Source organism: Vidua chalybeata, chromosome 17 (assembly GCF_026979565.1).
Source record: "Vidua chalybeata isolate OUT-0048 chromosome 17, bVidCha1 merged haplotype, whole genome shotgun sequence".
In the NCBI taxonomy this organism is placed as follows: domain Eukaryota; kingdom Metazoa; phylum Chordata; class Aves; order Passeriformes; family Viduidae; genus Vidua; species Vidua chalybeata.
In genome coordinates, this window is record NC_071546.1 from 3,824,248 (window position 1) to 3,850,888 (window position 26,641).

Here is a 26,641-nt window from a genome sequence, read left to right on the forward strand (position 1 = left end):
CACACTTTGGGATGAACAGGAAGGCTTTGAATTGATGTTGTTGCCTTTGGCAGCAAAACTGCAGCATTAAGGTGGATCAGTGAAAATGAAGGATTAGATTTTTTTTTGTATTTAAATTAAAAGCAAACAGCAAACTAACTAAATGCATCCATCCAAAATTCAAATTGGCTTGCAGAGAGCCTCAGTTTAATGGGAACATTTCAGTTATGGCTGGGCCGTGGTGCTTAGGAAGCTTGATTGAGATGAAGCTGACTTTGAGAGATCTATCCTTGTAATTTCAGCTAAAATTTAGATCAATTTAGTTTAAAAAGCTTCACTGTAACCTAAATTCCACTAGTGGGAAGATATTTCAATATAGATTTCACAAAACTTCTCTGAGAGAAGTTTAGGGAGTTTTAGAAGTAGAAAAAGCTTAAAAATCAAGTATAGTTTTTTTGAACACTAAAAGTCTTCTGTTACCAAGTCAAAGAAAGAAGGGGGACAATTTCCTGGGAAAAATGGATTAAATACCAGTACCAGTACTAAGTGATCTGTCCTGATTTAACATTGGTGATAATGCAGATAGAAACTTTTTTACAATTACAAAGATACTTATTGTAGCAAAAGAACCTGAAGGAACAAAGCATTAGCCGTGCTCCCCATTTTCTGGATGCAAGCCAATTATAATCCATATTCTTTTCTTTCTTTTTAATGTAGTTCCAATTCTTGGTGCTGCATTTTTTTTGGATTTCATGGGCAAATTATTTGGGTTGTACATGGAGTTCCTCCAATTTGTTCATCTGACGTTTATAAAAGTGGGGATGTAAGGGGTGTCCCTGCAAAGGTGGTTTGTGTTCATCACCAACCGGAGCTGTGCTCCCTCCCTTCAGAGCTGGGCAGTTCTCTGGAAAGCAGGGATTTCTGTGGTGTTGAATGAAATGAAAAATCCTGGACTCTTAAATCTTCGGAGGCTCTATCAGCAAATATAAAAACATCAATTTCAGTGGAGAATCGCATGTTCAAATCAAATGAAAGGATACGGTTTGTTGAAAAGGGGTTTATTGGACATGAATATATTTTCTCTGGTCAAGATAGCTTCTCCCATGTGGAAGTCATGAGAAAGGATTTTCTTTTATTTCTTTTCTTTTCAGATGGCTCTGATTAGGCACCTAATGACTGTTGCCATTCTCTGGTCAATCTGCTGTAATTCGATATTAGTGGAAAGATAAGGCACCTTTTTCCTCACTCTTTGAAGATGAAAATGAGCCTTCTTCACCTCTTTTCTTTCACTCAGGGATTTTTTTTGTTGTTGTTGCATGTGGGTTTCTTGGTCAGGTGTTTTTCCTCAGAAGATGAGCTGCTCTTTGGAAACAACAGTCTGCAAAGGAAATATATGTGTGATCAAAGCCCTCACCAATTACAGAGTTATTACTCTTTCTCCTGGGCTTTTGAACAGGAACACAGTGCCCCTGTCTTTGTCAGCAGAGCTCGTGGCAGTGCTGCAGTGCCTGACATTTTCTGCCCTGGAACCCTTTGCAGGAAATTTGCAGCGATCTGCTCTGCCAGGGCTTTGCTCATATTAAGTTTAATTGTAACACCAGTGTTGTAGATCCTAGTTGTGTCTCTCTGCTATTGCATTCAGGCACATAACAGGCCTGGGTGGCTTGTGAAGATGAATATAAATTCATTTTTTAACATCTGTGTTGAACTACCTGCTCCTGGCTGAGGCAGATGTGATCCTACAACAACTGTGGTATAAACCCTCTGTAATTCCCCAGGGACCAGAAATAATAAAACTTTCAATGATGATTTTAGTGATGTAGAATCGTGTTAAGGGGTACATCTGGGAGGAGGCAGAACTAGAGAGGCAGTTCAGGAGGGGCTGCTCCCTTCACCCGTGTTTTTCCAAGAAAGGCAGGACCATCCTTCAGCTGCTGCTTTCCAGACTCTGCCTTGAAAATCCCTCCTGGACGGGTCTCTAGGATACAGTGGCTCATTTGAGGGTGTGCAGAATAGTTGTAGGGCTGAGCAGCAGGAAGGGTGGCACTGTGTGCTGCCAGTTCCTTTCCCCCTTCTTTCTTCAACTAAAAGAGCAGGTTTTAGGAAAATGATTGTTTATTCTCATGCTTCATGAGCATGCTTTACCTCCTTCTTCCTCTCTTTCTTGTACATGATCTAAAACCCTGAACTGCTTTGTCTTTCCCAGAGAAATCCAGCAAATGGCTCATATTGCATCACCCATTATTAGCACAGAAACAGGTGAAACCACTCTATTTTCAGCTTAAATATGAAAGGCTGAGCACTGTGGGTTCAACCATCTGGGTTTTCCTAGAGGTGTGGTCAGGATCTCCCCAAGCCTTGTTCTTCAGGGGAAATGAGGTTAACCTGTGACTGCAGCCAGAAACAAATCCCCCTGATCTTTTTAGATGTGAAATAGCAGGAGGAAATGATTCTTGGCTGGCAGAAGACAAGAGATGCAAATGGTCTGCAGGAGCTCTGCTTTTCCCATTAGTGGAGATGCCCTTTCCTCACCAACAGCTACTGAATTATTCATCTCCTTTATTTTTACCCTCTCTTCTTCCTTAGGCCTCTTCTCCCACCTGAAGGCATTGGCCAGATGTTTTAACCCTCCCTTATTGTTTATTTTGCAGGCACTCCCCGAGGGACAGACGGCGTCCTGGGACACGGCCAAGGAGGACGAGAACCGCAACAAGAACAGATATGGAAACATAATCTCCTGTAGGTGTAAATTCACATTAAACTGAGCATCCTGTGAGGTCTTACCTGTGTGCTGTGGAGAAGGCTGTGTTTGAGAAGCTCACCATGAGCTGGCTAGCAGTGCTGAGCATTCAGTCCATTTGTTACAGGCTTTATTCCTGGGATTTCTTTTATTTCATGTTTTTTAATCCTTATTTTTCATAACATCATTGCATGATGTTACACATTTTCTACCTGCCTTACTTTCTGCTTTAGGTTTGTAGCTCAAGGGCTAAATCCTTTTGTCACTATTTATGTGATGATGTCCATTTTCTGTCTATTTTCACTACAAAACCCAGAGCTTCCAGTGCCACAAAAGGGAGCACAAAGGAGCTGCAGATAGATCAGGTTTTTAGCTGTGGCTCAGAGGCCAGGTTTTCTCCTTCCTTGTGGTCACTAGCCAGTGGAGCAGTCACTGCTCATCCCTAGAGAGCTGGTTTGAAGGGTGGGACAAGCTTAACTTCTGCCTCAGGATCATAATAAGGCAACTGAAAATGCACTAAAACTATCTTGGCTTCTTTCAGAGATCAGTTCCTGTTGATGTTACAGGAATACCAATATGTAGCAGAACTGCAGGCAGGGAAGGGTCCATAAAACCATTTAGGTCAGCTTTATTCTTCAAAGCAAGACTAAATTCACCTCCTCATTTTTGTCAGATATTTGTGAAGCCTCTTCCAAAGTTGCTCTCCAAAACTTAGCTTTCCACAAGCTCTCCAGGTAGTTCACCAGTGTTTCATTATTCCTGATAATGACTGGGGAGAGGAGGTATGAGAATTAATTCTTTTCAAGGGCTGCTGAGCTGAATCAAGTTGGAGAAGCCAAGCTTGAAAGCATCAGAATATAAATGAATTTGCCATAGATTTTCATGACTGGGAAAATCTATAGAATGCTCTAAGAGCAAGATTAAGTCATTCTGACTGATATATTTCATACTGTATTTTTCTTGGGTTAAAAATGTATTTCTAGTACAACAAATTGATTTTACTAATTTTTTTTAAATCACCAAAAAAAAAAACAACACCAAAAAAAAAACAAACAAAAAACCAAACAAACAAAAACAAACAAACAAAAAAAACAGCAACAAACCCAAAAACCCAACTTCTTCATAAAGAAACCTCACCTCATACATAACTACTCCTCTCTTTGAAGCCTTTGAGATAAGTGATTCATGTGCCATTTTTGGGGAATGACATAGAACATCTCAGTTCAGGGGCCCTTGGTAAAGATGAAGGAATCTGAAAATGAAGATTGAAGTTTGTGAGCCCTGATGTGATCCCAGTTCTGCTGCTGGCTTTGTGTGGTTTATGAGCAAGTCACCAATTTCACCAGTGTTCTTTATCCGTGTGGAAAATGGAAGTGACAGTACTGGACTATTGCAATTAGCATGGAAGTTGTCTCCCTTAATTTCAGCTCCTTTGAGCTTTCTGTGTGCTGTGTCCCAGTGGCAAAGAGAGACGTCCAGACAGAGGCTCTATTCACCTGTCTGTACAATTAACTCCAATTAAATGAGTCTAAGACAGATGAATCATCCAGCTATAGACACTGGATTGAAAGTGGAAGTGCTGTGGTATGACATGAGGAAGGAAATGTGAAAGACTTTGTTTCTCTGTATGATTTTGAAGGAGCACTTGGCATAATTCAAAAGCAGAGGTGAAAAGAGACAAAACTGTGTAAAAGCTTCCATCTCATTTATGTTGAAGGTAGTCATGAAGAAAACCTTGAACTCCAAGTAAAATGTGAGGAGTTCAAGAAGCAAAATCAAGGAAGATAAATGGGATGTTATCTAAAGAGAAGGTGTTCACAAAGACAAATTGTTGTCTAACGAAGAGTGACGTGAGCCTTTTAGCTCTAAATATAAATACAGCAGTGGTGCAGAGAGGAGGTGATGAACTTGAATAAAGGAATGCAGAATGTAATCAGAGCTAAGGAACAAGAATCTGCAGGGTGTGAAGTGTCAGAAAAGGAGCTCAGGTTTAAGGACTGTTGGGAAAGATTTGGGAATGGGGCTGAGAGGGTGGAGTGGGCTTTCTTCTCTTCAAATATTTATCAAAACAAGGAGTTTGAGAAGGAGACAAGGGCTCTTTTAAAAGAGAGAATTTAGAAATATGCAATAGTGATATTGAGAAGGCTTGGAAGGGAGAAGGAAAGAAGGATGCCTAAGGAAGGAGCATATTATTCATCAGATTTTTTGTAAAACCATTGCAAAGTTATCAGCTGAGCCTGGAGCCAGACCCTACTGGTGGGCGAGTTGGGCAAACTCTCTGAGTAAAGTCAGCAGCAGGAGCCAGAGTGGAGGGTGGAGAGCAGAGCTGAGAATAGCAGGGCAGTGGTTCCCTTCAGGCAGGTCATGAATACAAATTGTGCTCTGTGGGTACAAACTGTGCAAAAGCCTGAGCAGATGAGGTGGAACACAGTTACACCCTGAGCTGTTTTGCTGTACTTCAATTGTAGTGGCTGGTGAACCCCAGAGCAGGCACTACCTGTTTATTTGGTAAAAGGCTGCACGTGGCAATTAACATTATTGATTTAACCATTTCATCCCTCCTGGAACAACAAATCCTCTGCCTTTTGGGGAGTGAATTGGAAAGTCAGGTTTTGATCTGACTTCTGCAGCGGCTTCAGAGAGTGGTGTTAAAATGTGGGTTTGTAAGCCCTTGCAATGAGTAGCATTGCTCAGTGAATCACAGCAGATTAGATCTTGTCTTTACAGCCTCATGGGTGACAGCACAGTTACAGGGCTGTTTTACTGGCTCACTGCTCTCCCAGAGCTGCACTAACATCGTGCCTCTCTCTGAAAACCTCGATCACACTGCCAGCCCCAACACCTGCTCTTCTTCTTACATTTGCAAACCGAAGCTGCAGACCAGCCTGAGAGCTGATCTGTTCATGCAGAGGAGGGGCAAGAGAACTCAAAGAGCTCTCCCAGCTTTCCATGGTTCCCTCCCATCTGTAACAGTTTTTGGAGCAAGGGGGGGGAAAAGCTAAGCCGTGGATTTGGGGTCTGCACGACCACAGAAATCCACTGTAGATGGTGGGAAGATGCAGACAGACTTACCATGCTGAAGGAAACTGTCCTGCTTGAACCTTTTATTATATGAGCTTTGCTCCTGCACTTTTATAAAAGCTGTAAAAACAAAGACAGTTGTGGAGATGCCAGGATTTTCTTTAGGGGACAAGCGTAGGCAGTGTACCCATTTATGTGCTGAAGCAAAATGATTTAATTCCGCTTTAGGGCCCAGATATTGAGACCTTCAAAGAGCATCAGAAAGTGATTGCTGGAGGAGGGATGTTGAGCTGAATCTATTACAAGAGAAGAGAAAATGTCCAGAAGCTATATGGGACCTTTGGTTCTATTTGATTTCTCTCCATCTTGCCCAGATTTAGAGCCATTACATTACAGGAGAATAAAAAAACTCTCAGATGAGAACTGGGAACGAGAAGAGGTAGGATGGTGTATTGCTTCAGCTGATGGAGAGAACTTTCTGTGCCTTTCTTTTTTCCCTGGATCTGAAGTCTCCTGATGGTCCACTAAAAACTATGGAGCTGGTGAAAAAAAGACAGTGGAGAAATTTGCTTTATTTCCTTCATGCTTTGGATTGGAAAACTGTGAATTAATCAGAGAATTTTGGGGTGGAAGAGATGAAGAAGCTTTCAGCTGGCACACAGGTGGAGTGCACTTCTTGCTCACAGACAGGGATAAGGCATGAAATAAAAAAAGCTACATAGAATTCCAGACTTTGGGTTGGAAGGGACCTTAAGGCTCGCCCAGTCCCACCCCCTGCCATGGGCAGGAACACCTTCCACTGTCCAAAGTTGCACCAAGCCCTGTCCAACCTGGCCTTGGACACTTCCAGAGACAGCTTGTGCCAGCGCCTGACATCAGTATTGGATTTAGAACAGAAATCTTACCGTTTCCAAGCATTTTTATTCCAGGATTTCTTCTGTAGTGCCTAAAATTTTGCACATCTGCATGATATCCATGGAATTTGTGTGATATCCATGGAATTTGTGTGATATTCATGGAATTTGATGCTGACAGGGTGGGATTTACCCCACCTGGATGTTACTCAGCTCTCATGGCACACTCCAGGGTCAGTGGGGACAGAAAGGGAAGGACAGAGTGGGGATAAATCATCCTTTTCTCCCAGAACTGGGCTGTGTTACCCTGATTTTTAAAAGTATTAAGTTTTCTTTTATAGTTCTTTTGAAAGTTTTAAAGTTCTCATAAAACTTCTTTAGCCTTCTAATAATGTTTACATATTTCTACTGGAGTTCTCACACACAGTTCATGTAAATAATGATTGGTTTGCATTCTTCTTTGTAAGAAGAGAGAATTGATGGACTGTTGGTTTGACCGTTGTGGTTGAAGAAGTGGCAATTCCATCCTCCAACCCACTGCCACTTTTAGGATTCTATATATTGCGAGGTCAGAAATAAAATTGGCTCTTTTTTGCTCTTAAACTCACCAAACCTCTGTATAGTCATTTTGTGTCCAAGAGCAGCAGGGCTGAAGCTGCAGAGCTGTCTGTGTTTCTCCATTCCCCTGTGGGAACCCTGACAGGCAGTTTAGACGAGCTGTGTAATGTTTCGATGGCGAAAGTTGTGTGAGATTAATCCAGCGCTGGTGTCAAAATGAGACGTGGAGAAATTGCAATGATCCTTCAAATGATCGCTAATGGGAATTTTGACAGGAGTTTAAAACAGTAACAAATTTGTGCTAAATTTGAGCTTTTCAGTGAAATTCTTGTCGTTTTTGAAGTCTGTTTTAAGACCAATTTTCAGTCAAACTACTCTTCATATAAATTTAGAGTTCTGCTAACTTGCAGAAGGAATGGAGTAAACAGGGAGAAATAAAACCATTTACACATTTGTTAAAGTTTTTTCTATTTTTCTGTGGCCCCGAATGCAACTTTTTTTCTGTTTTTCCCTCCATTTTTAATGTTTCTTAGAGTCCATTTTCAACACACAGGGATATGATGTCTGATAAATTTAGTGAAGAGTTGAGCAACACTTTCATTTCAGTCTGGCAAGAATTCTGTGTCCTTGGCTAGAGGAGTCCAGTGGATAAAGAAAAGAATCAGAAATAAAAGTTTTAACCACTGGGAGAAGAGACAAGAAATGCACTTGCTGTTCTTTAAATAGCCCTTTAAAGTCTGTAGGCAAAAAGCCTGAAGTACAAGATCCTTATTACTAAGAGTATAATAATTTGTCTTTTTTATTTTTTTTTTTTTCAGTCAAATCCCAAAGTTTTTTTTGTGAAAAAAAGAGATTTACAAGGGAAGTTATTTTATGAACTTTTATCCAGACTGTTCTAAACTTTGGAACAAGGTTAAAGATACCATTAAGACATCATTAATATTTTGTGTGCTTCACATATACACAGTTTCTTTTTCCTGTTGCACTTCTCTCACTTGTAAGAGCAATAAATCTCCCCTCAGGAATTAATCTCATTTTAGTAAAATACGTAATGAAATATTTTAAATTCTGTCTTCCAAAAGCAAAGTTCAGCTTAAAGCATTTTTCATTTGGTCCCAAAATATGATTAGACCTGAATGTCTCCTTTTAAAAACAAACAAAAAATAGCATTAATCTTCAGTTAAATTTCTTCATCCTTTATGTTTTTTCCCATTTTTGACTTTAAAAATAAAGGAGAAAAAAGGAAATACAGAAACATTTTTTTGCACCCATAGAGCAATAATTATCCATAATTGCCTGAAATCATGGAGCTGCTTCCCAGGTCTTCCCCCTTCAGCTCCCTCTGGATTTATCCATCCTTCCTGCTTTAACTTTCTGTCCAAAGAGTGGCTCAAAGTGTTGAAACTTAATTTTGATGTTTGGCTTCATTAAATGAAGAGAGGCAGGTGCTTCCTCCAGGGTTATTCAGAGCGCTCCAGCTGCAGACATTGTCTGTGTCCCTCATTAGAAAATGAACCTGAAATTCTTTTCCCCTGCCATTGGGGACGTTTCTGGTCTCATCATTTTTGGTTCTGTTGTTGCAATGAGTTGAGTCTTCCACAGTGGTGTTCTCTTGGGAGGAGTCCGTAATTTTCCCCTCCCTGGCATTTGCTCCAGGGTTTGCTTTCCTCTGCTTTTGTTCCATGTGGCTCCCAACAAGCTTCGTTTGCTGCCTGGAATTGCAAGTGTGAAATTGTCTGCGGGAGTTTCCCTGTATTTCACCCACATGTCCGGTTTAATCAGCTCTTTGTCTGTCTGGGTGAATTGCTCCAAGTATAAATTCTTTTGTTGTCTGTCTAACCACATGATTTACTGCAACTCCTCGTGCAGCTGCCTTGAGTGCAGGTAATTGGGAACATCAGCACTCGGAGAAATATTCCCCCTTCCCTGTGTCCACACAGGTTATATTTATTAATACAAATATAGCAGAGGATTCACCTGCAGAACCTTCTTTGAATGCAAATATGGGATTTGATAAACGCAGCAATGTGGTTGTATTTTTTTTAGGTGTGTAAATCTCACCCATTGGCTGAACAGAGTAGAATCATTCCTTTACACGGCCAAATGAATATTTAATATATGCCCAAGTCGTGGTTTTCAGAACTGCTCGCACATCTGTCTTCACAATTATTATCTGATTCTACAGTTAATTAAGACATGACTAAACCCCTTTTGACTGAGTTACTGCAGAATCACACCTCATATTTTTATGTTTCATTGCTATGGTTCTTTTTAATTGAATGTAAATCATGCTCAGGCCTGTGTTCTGCAAAGTGCTGCTAAACATTAATGCTGCTCTGACTGAGAGCTATGCTTCATAGAGCTGGTAGGGAGGAAATAAACTTAATGGACTCGATATTATACTTCTTTTATAAAATCATTTAAAAATGAGCACAGCATGGCCAGCAGTGACCCCCATAACCCAGTAGCCTCTGCCAAGCAACTGGCCCTTAGAAGCAGTCCTGCAATTAACTGCATACCAGTGCTGGGACTGCCAGAGCAAATCACATCAGCAGCCTGGCTCTGGAGTATCTCCTGTGACAGAGCCCAGCACCAGCTGTTCCTCAGAAAGATCAAAATATTCCCCTGGTGGAAAATCATGACATAATCTGCCCGCTGGGGTAGTTCCTTTCTGCGTCTGAACTGTGGAGCATGCTGGGAGATGAAAAGATTGATCTCTGCTATTTTATTGCCTTATCTAAAGTAACTTTGAATCTCCTCAAAAAGATTAACATTTCTGATTTTGTTGGTTTTTTTCAACACTGCCTCAATGCCATTTTGCTTCTGTGAGTTCTGTGGGTTGCATAAGGGAATGTTGCTCTGATTTAATTTGTATTTCCTTCCAGTTTCTGTTTTTTTCCATTTCTTATTTGCAGGGTTTCGTTGCCATTTTACCCTCCTTAATCTTTTGTATCTGTCATGCTCTACTTAATTATGTCCTGGTCTTGCCAGTTTTAGCTCTTGCCTCAGTTTCCATAGATCAGATGAAGCCAAGGTAGTTTGTAGCTTCCAAGCAGAAAAATGTTTTTTTGTCATGGAGATACACCTTGCAAAATCTGTCCCAAACCTCCCAAACCAGGCAACATTTGTGACCTGTCTCAAATCTCCATAAGGATTATGGTGATAGCAATGAATTTAATGAATACAGAGGATTAAGGATCTAATCCTAACTTAAGGATCTAAACATCACATCTTAAACACAAACCAAAGGGCTTTTAGCAACAGGAATACATGTGATGCTATTCCATTTCTGGTTATTGTAAGCATTCAATTATTCAATTACCACGGTGGGATTTTTGAGGCCAGGAGTTGCCCTTTGCGTGTCCCTTTCAGCTCAGGGCATTCCGTAATTCCACGATACCCCCCCTTGCAGGAGTCAGCAGATACAACAGACCACTTAGAAACTCCTCTTTATCGTTACTGTCACTTTTTTTCCTTTCCTTCCTTCAGATGATCACTCAAGAGTGAGGCTGCAGCTGCTGGATGGGGACCCTCACTCTGACTACATCAACGCCAATTACATCGATGTAAGGCTCCTGGACATTCCCCCTGTGACACACCCCCCTGTGGCAAGCCTGCTTATGAATTTGGTGCCTCAGACACAGGGACAGGCTGTGGATCTGATATGAATGACAGCTGAACGTTGTACAAACATTGTGTTGTGACAAGGAGAAGGTTCTCAGTCTCCAGTTTATTTTGTCTGACCAATCTGGGCAGATGGAGATTTCCTGTGTTTGACAGATCCACCGGCATAAGTGGGACGTGGGCTAAATGATGGATGCAGAAATCAATATCAGCCCCTCACAATAGCATTAGCTGACATCAGAGACTTGCCAGCTACTCACAAAGTTGTGGTGCAGAAGGCGTGTATGTAAACAGACTGACTTTTTTTAAAGTGTTATAAAATGACATTGGAAAAGCAGCCTCTGTCTCACACACAGTGATCCAATGTACGTGCATTTCTTGAACGCAGCTCTTAAGTCACAGCAACAGGAAATGTTTAGAATAGTTTCTTGAAAGGATGAAAGATGCCCTCAGAATTTTCATGGAGACAAATTCATACCTTTCTTCTTTTCAAACAAGAAGCTGTAGTGTTTTGCCTATCTGTTTTCAGTGTTACCTTCAGGTAACATAGGATTTGTGTTTCTTTGTGGAAATTCTTTAGAAGTTCCCCATTCCTGTCTTATGTTTGGCATGAAGAGATTGTGTTATTCATCTGAGGGAGATGCCTCACTTAAAATCTCTCAGGGCAGCCCAGTTGCCCATTCATTCATTCATTCATTCATTCATTCATTCATTCATTCATTCATTCATTCATTCCATAACCAGTTAATTAAAATATATTACATAATTATACACTGTCCAGAGGGCAGCAGTTGGCACTTGGAAAGTATCAAATCCCTGGTGGGCTTTGTCTGAGCTGTGATTTCACAGACACTCATCTATTTTCTTTTTTTTTTTCCAGGGGTACCATCGCCCTCGCCATTACATTGCAACTCAAGGCAAGTTCACTCTTGTATGTCTAAATATTTGTAAACCCACTGCTGGTTTACACTGTTGTAGGAGCTTTTTATGGGGTGACATCATCTGTTTTGAGGAACAACTGAGAATTTGTTATATGGGCAAAAGAGAGAAGGATATATAATTTTCCAGGATCTTTATGGCACTCAGACTTAAAACCTCAGCTGCAGGAATTGAAAATGTCACAGACTTAGAGGTGGCAGCACAGCCTAGAGTGTGTCATTTGTGCACGAAGTATGAGAGGACAGCTACAGGGGACTTTGTGGGTCTTGGGTTTACCCTGCTTGAGGAGGGCAGTGTGAATAAGCTGTGACTGATGAGCCTTTGAGGGGGGCTAGTAAGAAATGCATTTGAACCTTCTGTAAGTCACCTGAAGAGTTTCCTGTAAGAAAGGAGATAAGGTCAGGGAGAGGCTCCAGACTGATAAACCTCTTGTGAGCACTGGTTGGTTGGCTATTGGAACCTAAATTTTTCTGGGGGAAACTTCAGGAAAGAGCTAATTTCTGCATGTTTCCTTCCTCCTTCATAATCAATCAGTATTGAACTGTGAAATGGTGTGCTGCATCAGGTGTGAATTACAACACAGCCTTAATACAGCTTCAGTGTGGGGTACATCCTTGTCCCATCACTTATACAGAGTTTCCTCCTGGAGCCATCACTTCTGTTGCCACCACGCTGGAACCTTAAATACCTGCTGGGAGGAAGGGTCTGACCTCGCAGAGAGCTCCAGGCTGTCCGTGTCTGTAACCCTGAATGACAGAGGGATGCTCTGAGAGCCAGCAGGATCCTGTGGGAACAGGACAAGGGCTGGAGAACAGCTGGAAGGGGTTATTGGCATTCCATGCACTCTCTTGAGATGTCCTTTCTGTCTTCTCTCCTGCCCCAGGGCCGATGCAAGAGACAGTGAAGGATTTCTGGAGAATGATTTGGCAAGAAAACTCTGCGAGTGTTGTCATGGTCACCAACCTGGTGGAAGTGGGCAGGGTAAGGTGCCACTCCCAATGTGTAAAACCAGACCAGGGCTGTGTTTAACACAGCTGCTGCTCAGGAGAGCTCAGCAGCAAAATGCCTTTTGCTTCCTGCAGGAAGGGAATGAATTCATCCACCCTGGGTTTTTCTGTAAAATGCTGGATTTTGTAATACTTAGCTGCTTCCCTTCCAGACTAATAAGGATCATGTTCCTGCTGTAAGTCTGGGCTTTGGCAGAGTTATACACATTTATGCTAGCTCAGAAGCTGTCTCCTTCCTCAGTACAGAAGGAAAAGATGTACTTCTGTAATAGTTATTCCTTATCTGATGATTTGAATACTCCTCTAAAAATCGAGAGGAGTGAGGATGTGTGACTGGTGCTCCAACTACCACAAGACTTCTTGGCATGAGAGTCCAAAGCCTGGAGTTCCTGAGGTCACTGTTCCTGGGGGTTGAGGTTTTTGTGGATCCTGAGACCACCCAGCAGTGTTGGCCTCCTAAACACCCAGCAATTCTCTCTCCTGGACTGACCAGGACCAGACATCCCTGTGTCAGCACAAGGCAATTCCCAATGGGACCAAACATGGATAAATCAAAAGGTGTAGGCTGGACCTCAGGAAATAAGAAGGCAGAATGTCTGAGGTGGTTTTCCCAGCATGGTTTTTGTTTTAGAGATGTTCTCACCCAGAAACTGGAGTTCTTAAAAAAATTTGTCTTGATGTTTGTCACTTTCCATTGCTTTGGTACTAAGAAAAATTTAAATTATCGTTTACTCCGAGCCATTAGTAATTCAGCTGCTTTGTGTTTGATTTCCCTTAGATCTCATGGTTGAATGCCAGCTGCTTCTGTTCATTTATTACTATTTATTCTATTTTACCTTCTACTGACACTTCAGTTCAAAATAAATGCCTCTGTGTAAAAGAAAAAAAAAAACAAACAACAAAAAACCCACAACAAACCTACATTAATCATATTTAATATTTATAAAACCCCTTTCAATTATGACTGGAACCAGAACATGAAGCCTGCTTTGCTGCAGCTAATTGCTTCAGCTTTAGGTATTGTTCCAGTCTTCATGCTAGAGCATTTAATAACCTGATAGTCTTTGTTAGCCTAAATATCCCTTCTGGAGCTTCACAGCCTTGCTTTTATTTCTTTTGGTGGTTTTGCACATGGCTCCTAGAACTGGCTAAGCTGGGGTATGTTTACCTGCTCAGGAGATTTCTCTCTTGAGCTTTAACCTAAGCCTGTCACAGCTGGTAAAATGCCAAGTTTGTGTCCACATCTGATAAAGAAAGCTCAGAGTCAAACAAATTCAGTGCCTCAACACATATCCCACAATCCCCATGCACTGAAATTCTCTGGCTAAAGAGAGAGAGTTCAGAATTACAGGAGCAGTAGCAAAGAATTTTCTCAAGAGGGATGGTGGTGGTGACTGTCAGGTGCTCTGTACATCTGATATGGGCCAGGCATGTATGGAAATTCAAAGATTAAAAAAAAAAAATCTAAATGCATCCTTTGCATTTTTATGGACAACAAAGGGAACTTTAAAAAAGTCCTGCCTGTGGTTTCTATGTATGGTAAAGGAATTCTGATCTAATTTATACAGTGAATTTTGGCAAAGAAAGCCCAATTTTCTTTGGCTTCAGCTTGAAAGTGGAGGAAAATGTAGGTCAGCTCTGACTCAACTTGAACTGTTCCTCTCAATATTTTCCTTTTGCCCCCAGGTGAAGTGTGTTCGATACTGGCCAGATGACACAGAAGTCTATGGAGATATTAAAGTCACATTAATTGAGACAGAGCCATTGGCAGAGTATGTCATACGTACCTTCACTGTCCAAAAGGTAAGGAGGTCTTCAGGCAGCTGAAATGGTGACACACTTCATTTGTGCTCAGAAACTCTGGGAAACACATCCAGAACACTCTTGGAGATGGGAGCTGTGCTATTTGGACAAGCTTCACTTCAGCAAACTAAATTTTTGACAGGGATTCCATTTTTGAACAAATGATTTTACAGGAACATCTTGATGTAGCCACGAAAGTAGAATCCACAGTGCATAAAGTTTAACTTCATCCAAAAGGCAGCAGATAGCTGATGGTATGCCAGGAATAATAACTGCCTTGTTTCACAGTGGCAAATGGCAGAGGAAAAAAGGTACCACTTAAACTGGATGCCAGATAGGGTCCCTTTTCATCAGAAATGAGAATATAATAAAAGCAAGAGTATAAAAACTATCCCCAAACCAGCAGGATTTGGAAGATTTTGTTACTTGTAATTAGAAATTGGAAGTCTAAGTGTGAGAGTATTCCAGGTCTGTCCAAATCACTTTCCAAACACTCAGTAAGTGGTTTTAAAGCTTTTCCAAAATTCCTGCTCAATGAACTTCAGCCACGCTGGGAATATTGTTTCAGTTTTCTGATACATCAGTTCCATATTTCATTAAATCATTGAAAAATGTGCTGAGAAATGCTAATGCAAAAAAATGACAGGCCAGAGGAGCTGCTGCTGGATTACACCCACATTTCCTGTACGATAAAAAACAGCTGACCCAGAGTTCTGGGTTACCCTTTGTAGGGCAGATAAAGGTGTGATTTCCACATACCAACAACTTGCTCTCCCCAGAAAAGATGGTTCTGGCTACCAATTCCTGCCCTTTTCACTGCCAGCAGCATCTCAAACTGAGAATTTTTGGCAGGAGGTGGCAAAAAATCTGCTGTTACCTGGGGCATGCCCACTCTCGGCGTGTTCATTCCCCAGACTCTTGCTTCAGTGGCTCAATCAAGATTTAAGAGTGATCTTTTGGTGGTTTATAGCTGTGGGTGAACACAGCCATGGAGTGCTAGGACTGAGGTCACCCTGATGAGGTGGGTATGAGCTCTGAGAGCACAGGTTGGAACTGACAACCTGCACCCACCTTCCCAGCCCTCAGGTGAGCGTTACCTTCTTCACTGGGATCTGGAATTTGGCTGAAAATGTTTTTAGAGTCAACAGCAGCTTGGGACACGTTTCCATGCATAGTGAGAGCTCAGTGCCTGTTATCCTTCTGCACGAGGGAAGGCAGCAGGGAGCAGAATATGCTGATTGGAGTCTGATGGGAGAGAAATAGAGGCTGTGTTGTCTCCTCAGAAAGGCTACCATGAGATCCGGGAGATTCGGCAGTTCCACTTCACCAGCTGGCCGGACCACGGCGTGCCCTGCTACGCCACGGGGCTCCTGGGCTTCGTCCGCCAGGTCAAGTTCCTCAACCCCCCCGAGGCAGGACCCATCGTGGTGCACTGCAGGTAGGCCAGCTCTCCTCCACCTGAGCCCCTCCTCCAGCAGCTTTCCCCTCTTTTCTTCTCGCCTGGCAATAACCAGCAGCTGTTTCAGGCTATCATTTGTGGGCCTCGCTGAAGCAGAGCTGGCTGTCCCAAAATCTCACCCCTAATCCATTCCATCCACAGGGAATTGCCTCTAGTTCCCATTCCATGTCTTGAGAAAGAGAGAGAAAGTATATCCCACAACTACCTTAAAAAGGAAAATCTTAAACCTTATATTTTCTAAGCAGTTTTGGATTGGGTGGGTGTTTTGTTTTGTTGGAAAATTTTTTTTTTTTTTTTAGCAAGCAGTGAGTCAGTTTTATAATCAAGTAATGCTAAGCCTGAGGAGTTGGCAGAAGAGATTTCATTTACAGCTGAGGGCCTGAGTTTGCTGCTTTGGTGCCATGGTACGGGGCTGGCCCTGGAAGGTGTCTGAACCTGAATCATTGTCACCAAGAAAGCAAGGAGAGATTTTTCATCCTTCCCATTTTAATGAATAAATGCCATTTCCTCTACGTTATTTATCTGCTTTTGAATTTTAATGACTTGCTTTAAGTGGTAATTACCAAATTCTCCCCACTGATGCCTGGCTGGATAAGATCACTGTTCGATATTTATGAAGTGCCAGGATCCTCTAAATATAGAACTGTTAAAACTATTTGTTAAAATTCTGAAAAGCTGAGAGATAAAGGGAGAGGAAATGCCACTTATTCATTAAAATTCTGCAAATGAAAAATATCTTCTCACTATTCAGCAGTTGATTAATCTGGTCCATTAATTTATGGTCATTCATATCTCCTTGCTTTCGGCTCTGGTGGAGTTTTCAGTGCAGCTGAAGTTTCCCTGGTTTGAGCAGAGTTCTGCTTCCTTCAGAGTAATGTGAAGAGACTTCTCCTCTCTCCATCCTTCACACCTAAGCAGCTTGGATGATTTCCCAGAGGGGAAGGAGGACACAATGACAACACAGTTTTGCAGGAGATGGCCCAATTCTCACAAGCAGTGGGGAGCTCTGAACTGAAGGGTTCAAGTAGCCTCGAGCTCCTTTCTCTGTGATTTACAATCCATAACTTCAAATCACCCTCCTCAGGGTCCAAACTCCTCTGGATTCCAAAGGGAAAAGAAGCATTTGAGGTGGAGGACTGAGCTCCTTTCATCATGCCCACTGGAGTAAATGTATGCATGCCTTCTAGAGAGTCCCAGGGAAGAAAATTTCTGGAATTGTGTCTGTTTTGTACAGGTGACCTGACCTGTAAAATTATAATGAGTATTTTTGCAATATTTTGTTGATGTTCAATAACACAAAGCTTTTGTTTCTGCTTCCCTTTCAAGAAATACTATTTCCCCTCATTTTCTTAAATCCTGAAAAGTGAATCCTGCAGGGAGCGGGAGCAGCTCCCAGGAGGGGATGGCAGTGTGTGTGCTGCTGCTATTGTCTCCTCCACAGAGCCCTGCCTCTCCACGGCCCCTTGGTCACACTGATCCTCCTGCTTTTTTCTTTTCCAGTGCTGGGGCCGGGAGGACAGGGTGCTTTATTGCCATTGACATCATGCTGGACATGGCAGAGAACGAGGGCGTGGTGGATATTTTCAACTGCGTGCGAGAGCTGCGCTCCCAAAGGGTCAATTTGGTGCAGACAGAGGTGGGTGCCAGCAGCTCTCCCTGCATGAGGTGCTGCTTTCCTGTCAGCTTCTCTGCCCAGCAATTTCTGAAGTCAACACTGTGCCTTGATTATGCAGAACTTTTGGTGGCTAAGCATGCCCGGATTTGCACCGAATCAATTCACTGGCAGCTACCCGGGGCCTCCAAGACAGGAGGGCAAACCTCGAAGTTTGGGTCTGTGCATTGCTGATTAATTTTATTCTCATAGTAGGAAAAAAGAGCTCCTGAAGCCTCTCATGACTCATTCATAGGAACACTTCAGGCTCCAGTAGTACCTAGTGTATATCAATTACAAGCTAAGCAAACAAAACGTCTTTGATTCAAGCTTTGGGTGCTGATTAAGCAAGGTGCTCCATCACACAGTGTCTGGCAGCTGCACAAACTCCTGTGGAACTGTTATCCTGTTGCACAGGTTTTATGTGTGTCCCTTAACCCCTTCCCTTCCTGAAGGACAGGACAATAGTCTGGAACAGAGAGGGGCTGTTAACTTTATTGGACTTCCCATATTTACTTTAGGGAAAGAGTTTTACCCAAAATACCCAGAACCCAGAAGAAACCTATTAGTTCTGTACAGCTGTGCCAGAGAAGGTTAAATTGTATTTTAGGAAAAGTTTCTTAATTTAAAGAGTTGTCCAGCCTTGGCACAGCTGCCCAGGACAGTGGTGGAATCACCACCCTTGCAAGAATCTAATGGACATGCAGATGTGACACGTGGGGATATGTTCAGTGGTGAATTTGGCAGTGCTGGGATAGACTCCATGATCTTAGAGGTCTTTTCCAGCCTAAACAATTCTGTGATTCTCTGGTGTTATTGGAGGTGACCATTGCCTTGTGGGCAGAGAGGCTTTACACCCTGATGTCCTCCTCAGCCCACCCCCATTTTGTCCCAACATTCCTGAGAGTGCTGATTTCCCATTTTCCTTGTAAATCTGAAATGAGTGAGACCTCACATTCAATGATGGATGAAATATGCTCACAAAGCTGTCACACAGCACACTGTGTAATTTGTCTCCACGTGAAACAGAGCCAAATATGCATATTGGGCATGACTTAAGATAAAATGAAGAGTGATATTTCATGATCTATATTAAAAATGTAATTTTAATATCTCCTCCCCTGTGCAGGAGCAGTACGTGTTTGTCCATGATGCCATTTTGGAGGCATGTCTCTGTGGCAACACAGCCATTCCAGTCTGTGAGTTCAGATCCATATATTACAACATCAGCAGACTGGATCCACAGACCAATTCCAGCCAGATAAAAGATGAGTTTCAGGTAATTTCATATGTCTCAGTCACTGCAGTTGGTGTATTGAAGGTGTTTAATCAATTTCCGTGTGTTATTTTGTGATTTCCAGCAGAGCAGACAAGGGGGACACTGAGCCAGGGTCTGATTTCAGTTGATTTTTGTTGTTGCACTACTGGGTCAGGCATTGTTTTTGAGCATGGACTATTCAGCCTTCAGCAAGGAAAAAATTGTCCCCATCACTCCAGTAGAGCAAGGGTACTAATTTTCACACATAATGTTGTACTTATTTTAATGAGCTTTGTGTTGTTCGTTTCCTTCCATAATTTATACAGAAACATTTATGCCTCAAGGTGCCTTATTATCCATTCTTGTGGCTCATATGGTGCTTCCAAGCTTTGACAATCAACTTGTTGACAACCTTCCATACAGGAGAGAGAGAGAGAGCTCAGTGAGCATTATTTTGGCTATTGTTAATTTTCAATTAAATATGAATGAATCCCTCAGTTCACTGCAAATGTTTTGCCAGGTACATGGTGAGGAGACCCAAAATGATGGACAGTAAAACTCACAAGTGCTCCATTAGTGCTCTTTGCCCAGGGCAAGCAACAAAATGTGGGCCCCTCCTTTATTTCCTGTCCCTGTTGCTTATCCCACCCTGGTAAATGGGCTTGGGACACTCCAGCCATGGGCCCTGTGCAGTTGTTCCTCTCACAAAGTGGAGAATTCACCCAGAATTCTGAACACTGAACTAAGTTTTCCTGTCTTATTCCCCATGAATCTATAATTCTTTAGTGTGAGGCTGAAGAGACACTGGCACAGGGTGCCCAGAGCAGCTGTGGCTGCCCCTGGATCCCTGGAAGTGTCCAAGGCCTGATTGGATGGGGCTTGGAGCACCTTGGGATAGTGGAAGTTGTCCCTGCCCATGGCAGGGGTGGAATAGATGGGCTTTAAAGTCTCTTCCAAATCAAAAAATTCTGTGGATCTATGAGTTTGAGCCAACATCAATGTGGGGAAAAAACAAGGCTGTGGGAAAACTGGAGCAAGGTGAGTTTGATAGGAAAGAAAGAGACATCTACAATTTGTTGAGGCCACTCATAGTCAGAGTAAAAAAGTGGAGATTGCTTTAATTGCTTTTCCTCTCCCAGGAAAGTGTCTTTTGCAGCAAGATGTCTTTTGGGATCCCCAGCCTGAGTCAGAGGTTTCTTTTCCTCCCTCTCTATGTAAAGGCAGAATGTGTGTCTTTTATTTGAAGCCTTACAGGGCATCATCGGGGTTGGTATAGTGAGATAAAGAATGTGGATCCCAACTGATGGCAGTTCAATTAAAAAAAGATCTGGTTCTGTCAAGTGATAGCAGGTCTGTAAAAGTGTTTCTGGTTTGGCATGAAGGAGCCAGAGCCGAACTTCATCAAATGCTGTTTAAAAAAAAACACCATTAAAAAAACAGCCACCGCTTGCTGGGTGTATTTTGTCATGATATGAGACAGGATTTGTCACCTCTGTGCTTGTTCTTTTGAGCTGCCAGGGGCTGGCAGCTCCTGTGGGAAGGAACTGCTCCACTGTGCTTTGCATAAGAGGTTCAGTGTCTGTCTTGTTGTAGAATCTATTTTTACAGGATTTTGGCTCAGAGCGTTCCTCAGCCCTGATTGTCTGGATTTAATGCAAAAGCTGGTATCTCTGCTGCAATCTTTAGGAACCAGTTGATATAACTATAGATCTGTGTTTGCAGTTTGTGGTATTTAGGTCCCACTGGCCCTGAGGTAAGGCTGGATGTATTTCTCATGCTCTACATGTTGTCTGGACATACGAAAGCTCACTCTGGAGATGTTTTGTAATCTGAATCAGTACAGGAACAAGAGAGAGAGGGGAGTAGCATAAAATAGGCAGGAGTAAATCACTAGCAAGTTACCTGCCTGATTATCTGCACTGTCAGAGAGCTGAGATTCCATGTTGTTTCCCCAGCCAGACTCCCTGCTTTCCATCTCCAGACAATGTAGAACCTGAATAATTTAGAACAACTATATTCAAGTTTTATACTTTGACACATTCTTTTATCTTGGATTGTTTGACCTTCCTCTTTTCTTCATTCATAACCTCTCTGTGGCAGAAGTCTAGCTTTTCGGGTTTTTTTGGGGATTTTTTTGGCCTGTAAATATTTTGTATTCTTCTGGCTGCAGAGAGTTCACTGTTGGACTCCATGGGCTTTGCTCAGGAAGGGGAGATGCAAAAGTGAAAATACAATGACATCAGACAGCCATTGATCTATCACCACTTAAGCACTGGTGCTAAGATTCCTTCACTTTGATTTCTGAGTTTTGATCCTTGCAGACCAACCTGGACTGGTTTGTCAGGAGGCCTCCACAATGGGGAACACAAAAGTAAAATAGATTTAAAGAAACATATTCTGTCAAGCTGTGGAAAAGGCAGATAACAGTAGAGACTGACAGCAAGGCCCCAGAGATTAGGTATGACTATGTAAGTGAAGCATCCTATGTGTCACTTCAAAAGGAAAGTAGCAATCTAAGTAATATATAAAACAAATAGACCTTTCTGTTCAAAAACCTCAAAACGACATTTCATCGTAGGTTTTTATAAGGTAAGTCAGTAGTTTGAGGCATCACCAAAGGCTCTGAACAGTCTGACCTGCTGGGTGGTCAATATTCAGGGTAAGCCTGCACAGGACCCACCTGAAGAGGGGGAGGGTTTGTGCTTCCACACAAACAAATCTGTGCTTCCATCCTTTCCTTTTACCAAGGATGGTAGAAACAGGAGGCGGTTTCACTCCATCACCAGCTCAAATCTGCATCTTATACCTGTGACACCTATTTCCAGCCTCTAGGAAAGAACAGAAATGTTATCTGGCTGCTGCTCTGTGGGTTTAGAACTGGAAATGTTTGGGACATCTATAGTGCTTTCAATTTTTGCTGGAGCTAACAATGTTTGGAAGAGTTCCTCAGGACAATCTGCAAAACACAACGTGTTACAACAGCAACAAGCTTCTTAGTGCTTCTTCCTTTTTATCTCTGGGATGCCAAATGTTCTTAAGCTGAGTAACACAGAGTCCCCAGGCAGGTGCAAAGGAGAGCCCTTTATTACAAAAACCAGGCCTTTTTAAGCAGTTACACCCCATTTAAGCACAACAAATGTAATTCAACCAATCACCATAAACCACCAAGTGAGCACGTGATGGTTCTGTAACTTGATTTTCTACCTCTAATTCAGCTGAGTCACTTTCCCACAACCCTTTTCTGCTTAGCTGAAGTAGCAGGCCTGAGCCATGATTTTGCAAGGGTATCAAGGCCCTTATTTTATAAGTCTTTTCCTATATGCAACAGCCAAAGCTCTGCTACTCTGAGTTCCTTTAAAGCAAACGTATTCCTCATATGGCAGAACCAGAAGACAGAGTCTCAAGCTGTGCCACGGCAAATATAGGTTGGATGTTAGGAAAAAGTCTTTCACTGAAAGAATGATAAAGTTCTGGAATGGCTGCCCAGGGAGGTGGTGTATCAAAGCAGGGACCTTTGAAGGGGGAATAACCCTCTCTGACTCCATGTTGCAGAAGGCTGAATAAATTGCTTTTATTAAGCTAAATTATACTACATTAATACTATACTATTATAGAACTATAGCATACTAAAAAGATAGTAAAGAAAAACCCGTGACTGTCTCCAGACAGTCAGGACACAGCTTTGACCCAATTGGCCAATCAATCCAAACATCCATCACCAGTGTCCAATTAACAAATCACTCTTGGGTAAACAATCTCCATAACACATTCCACATGTGCCAAACAACAGGAGCAGCCAATAGAGATAAGAATTGTTTTCTTCTTTCTCTGGGCGTTCTCACTGCGTCTCACAGCTTCCCAGGAAAAATCCTGAGAGAGAAAATCATGTCTCTCTCTGTTCAGAGAATGTGAATTCTGCAGTGGTGGAGTCACCATCCCTGGGTGTGTTTGAAACAAGACTGGATGTGGCACTGGTTCAGTTGAGGTGTTGGGGCTGGGTTGGACTCAGTTGTCTTGGCGGTCTCTTCCAACCTTGTGACTCTGTGATTCTTGGAAGTGAACTGCAAGGCACTCAGCCTGTTTGTGTCCTTGTTCCCCTCTCCCTGCCCTGCCCAGACCCTGAACATCGTGACGCCGCGGGTGCGGCCGGAGGACTGCAGCATCGGGCTGCTGCCCCGCAACCACGACAAGAACCGCTGCATGGACGTGCTGCCCCTGGACCGCTGCCTGCCCTTCCTCATCTCCGTGGATGGGGAGTCCAGCAACTACATCAATGCTGCACTCATGGATGTAAGCACTGCTCTGGCACGCCCAGCGCGGCCCGCCATGACTTTATTCTCTCTCATGATGTTTTTCTGGGAGAATGGATCTAAAGAAAAATACTTAGCTGTAGTTTCTGAGTCTGGTATCTCCAAATTGGGCAAAACAAATGAATTTTCTCTTTGTCACCAAAATATGTCCTCTAGAGTATGGTTATCCCAGGGAAGTGGTCACAGCAGCAGCCTGACAGAGTTCAAGAGGCTTTCAGACAATACTTTTGGGCCCTCTTGGGGATGCTGCTGTGCATGGCCAGGAGCTGGACTCCATGATCCTTGAGGGTCCATTCCCACTCAGCATATTCTGTTACCTGCTGTTATTCTGCGATCACACACCCTAGTTCTGCACCACATTGGTAGAAAATTTTTGGCAAAGGCATCCCTCATTGTGCAGTCTGAGGCTGGATCACAGAAAGGTAGATGCACAAAAAAGTGGGGGGACAGGTCTTCCCATACACTGGTTTTGTATCCATTGGGAAGAGAAAAGTTTGCCAGGTCAGCTGTTTGAAAAGGATAATTTGCAGTGTGGAGTGAGTGATTGATATGATTCTATGCAGTTGAGACTGTGGGAGTGCAGGGATCAAATGTGCAAAATATTTTCAGGCTAAAGGAAGTGAGTTGAGCTGATGTGACTCTGTCCGAAGGCGTTTTCCCTTGCTTTGTTTATAGCCTGGAATCTCACAGCACGGGTCATTTGTGGAGGATGAATTATGTTGATGGCTTCTTTTTGCTGTGCTGCCTTTGGACACAAATGTCTTTAAAGCCACTAATTATTGCAGTTGGAGTATATGTAAATATGATCCAGGGTGAAATGCCATCATTTTTTCCCTGGCAGCAGCAGGGTCTCTGTTTTTTAATTTTGTCTGTTCTTCAATCTTTGGGAAACAGCGATGCTGTTGCATTTAAGATATTCAGTCAAACGGTCACAGAATTTATTTTAGATTTTTTCAGCAAGATTGTGATGTTTTCATTGCAAACACGCCTAAGGAATCTTGTTTTTTTCAAAGTGTGTTTAGTGCTGTTGCACAGCTGCAGAAGCACAATCCAGTCTTTGGTTTCTTAGGGATTGGGAATGTTTGGACATTTTAGCCCTCGTTACCTCAAATCACTTTGCTAATATTTGGATCCTTCCCCAAAAAATTCCAGTGGATTAATTTCTTTTAGTACAAAGCAATTTTTCACCTGTCATTGAAATTCAGCTGCTATGATGTTCTTTGGCTCTCCTTTATCTTTCCATAAAGGATTCGGGAACTTCTGGGGACAAAAATAATCACAGGGGAACAGCCAGAATCCTACATTTTCACAGCTGTTCTTGCTGAGGTGTGAAGTCTCGTACTCAGCAGGGACTCTTAGAGGACACCCTCCATCCATCCCATATTGCCCTGAAAGGAGCAAAAGTGTCCCTCAACCTCCTCTAAAACAATGGAATATAATCTTAAGAAATGAGACTTAAGTCACATCACGAGTCAAGCCATGAAGAAGGGATGATAAATTTGTGTTTGATCCATGGGGTTCAGAGAAAAATAAGAATTTATGTGTCCCTAACATCATCATTGCCCCACAATCCCACACATGTTCTCTTGCATGAATAATTCACACCTCTGTGTCACCTTCCCTTTGAAGTAGGACAGTGAAACTGGGTCCTCACCTGTAGCAAGGAGCTGGGGAGGGTTTCTTTTTCTCCTAATGGCAAACCCCACAAGCACTCGTGAGCTTCAGCCAAGAGTTTAGCTAGATTTGCTACTGGCACATCATGAAAAAAAACCATAGCAGGAACATTCTGGTGTTTAATTAAGAGATAAACCTCAGTATTTTATTTGCCACTCTGTTGCCACCACTGTCTGGTATTTCACAACTTTTGACCCATTCTGGTGTTTCTAGATGTGGAATACAGACTGGGGACAAAAGTCAATTCCAGATGAAAATTTCCCAAGAAATCCTTTTGTTTTCCTTTTCTGTACATCATGTCCCACCACCCTCCTCACACGTGCACACTCAGAAGCCCCTTTTTCCCTGCCCAGCACTTCCACCCACATCTGCCTCACATGGAGGAGAAAAGGCAAACCCCACAATGGGCAGCTTAATACTTTAGGATTTCATTTATTTCTTCACTTTAAATCCAAAATTTTATTCTGATGGAGGGTTTTTTTGTGCTTTTTTGTTTTCTTTACCCCAGAATTAGTGTGCCTTTTGATTCAAGTCTGTTTCACAGATGTACAGCACAAAGGACTGTGCAGTTTCCAGGCTTATTTAAGCCTTGCCTGCCGTGGTTGGGAAGCGATAAAGTTTTCAGCTTGTTGCCTTTCATCCCAAACATTCATTAACTCAGCCCTGCAGAGGTTGGGAGCACAGCTCCACCCCTTCGTGCTTAGTGAGACTGAGGTCAGGGGGCCTTTTTGAGGTGAAAGAATAACATCAGAAATTAAATGCCAATGTCACAGGCTCTGACTGCTGTTCATAAAGGATGGCTGGTATCCAAACGTGCCACCTCTGTCACACTGCACCCCCAGGCAGCCCCAGCAGACGGGGCTAATCCCTTCTGGAGTTCCTCGAGGCCGCTGCAGCAAAGGAGAACATTTGCTTCCAGCTGTTTTCCTTCCAATTATTTATATTACTGATAGTCATAGTAGTAGTAATAGTAGAATTAGCATTATTTGCTGAGTCTCAAAATATAAATAATTGATTTGGGTAATCTCTGCTCTTGTGACACTTCTTTAATGAAATGTCTTTATTGGGAGCAGAAGAATCCCATTACGAGGCGTTCATTCATTGTGGAGCGATAACAAGGAGCAGGAGATGTGATTTGTATAATCTGGTTAAATGGCTCAGACTGCCTCCCCACAGCCTCCCGGGTATAATATTCCTTTGAATAAAAGTTGATTGATTTTTCTTTTTTTTTTTTTTTTTTTTAACTAATCTTACTCTTTTGTTAGAGCCACAAGCAGCCTGCTGCCTTCATTGTCACCCAGCACCCCTTGCCCAACACCATCACAGATTTCTGGAGGCTGGTGTTTGATTACAACTGCTCCTCCGTGGTGATGCTCAACGAGATGGATGCAGCACAGGTGAGTGGCTCTTCATTCCTGGCATGTCACTCCCTTCTCAAATCCAGGGGGTTTGCAGAGAGTCCCTGCTGTCATTTTATTGGGGTGGGTGCCCTTCCACCCCAATAAATAAATGACTGGGAGCTGGAAAGTAATAGGTGATGTTTTGGGTTTTTAATGGAGAATAAGTCCATATGCCTGGCTCTTTGTAAGCTAATTCTTATTGTAATTAACAGGGATCATAGAAGGGTTTGGATGGGAAGGGACCTTAAAGACCATCTTACTTCAACCATGGGCAGGGACACCTCCCACTATCCCAGAGTGCTCCAAACCCCATCCAACCTGGCCTTGGACACTTTCAGGAATCCAGGCACAGCCACAGTTTCTC

At 42.6% G+C, this 26,641-nt stretch overlaps 1 protein-coding gene across 1 annotated transcript in view; it reads left to right on the forward strand.

Annotated features, from left to right (window-relative positions):
* PTPRT (protein tyrosine phosphatase receptor type T) overlaps positions 1-26,641 on the forward strand; it is a 442,398-nt gene that overhangs the window by 402,237 nt on the left and 13,520 nt on the right. Inside the window, exons 21-30 of the mRNA XM_053958427.1 lie at positions 2,631-2,718; positions 10,642-10,718; positions 11,657-11,693; positions 12,599-12,696; positions 14,409-14,525; positions 15,809-15,963; positions 17,485-17,620; positions 18,765-18,914; positions 23,010-23,183; positions 26,143-26,274. Of these exons, the coding sequence (XP_053814402.1) occupies positions 2,631-2,718; positions 10,642-10,718; positions 11,657-11,693; positions 12,599-12,696; positions 14,409-14,525; positions 15,809-15,963; positions 17,485-17,620; positions 18,765-18,914; positions 23,010-23,183; positions 26,143-26,274 (1,164 nt within the window). The remainder of the gene's footprint in view (positions 1-2,630; positions 2,719-10,641; positions 10,719-11,656; positions 11,694-12,598; positions 12,697-14,408; positions 14,526-15,808; positions 15,964-17,484; positions 17,621-18,764; positions 18,915-23,009; positions 23,184-26,142; positions 26,275-26,641) is intronic.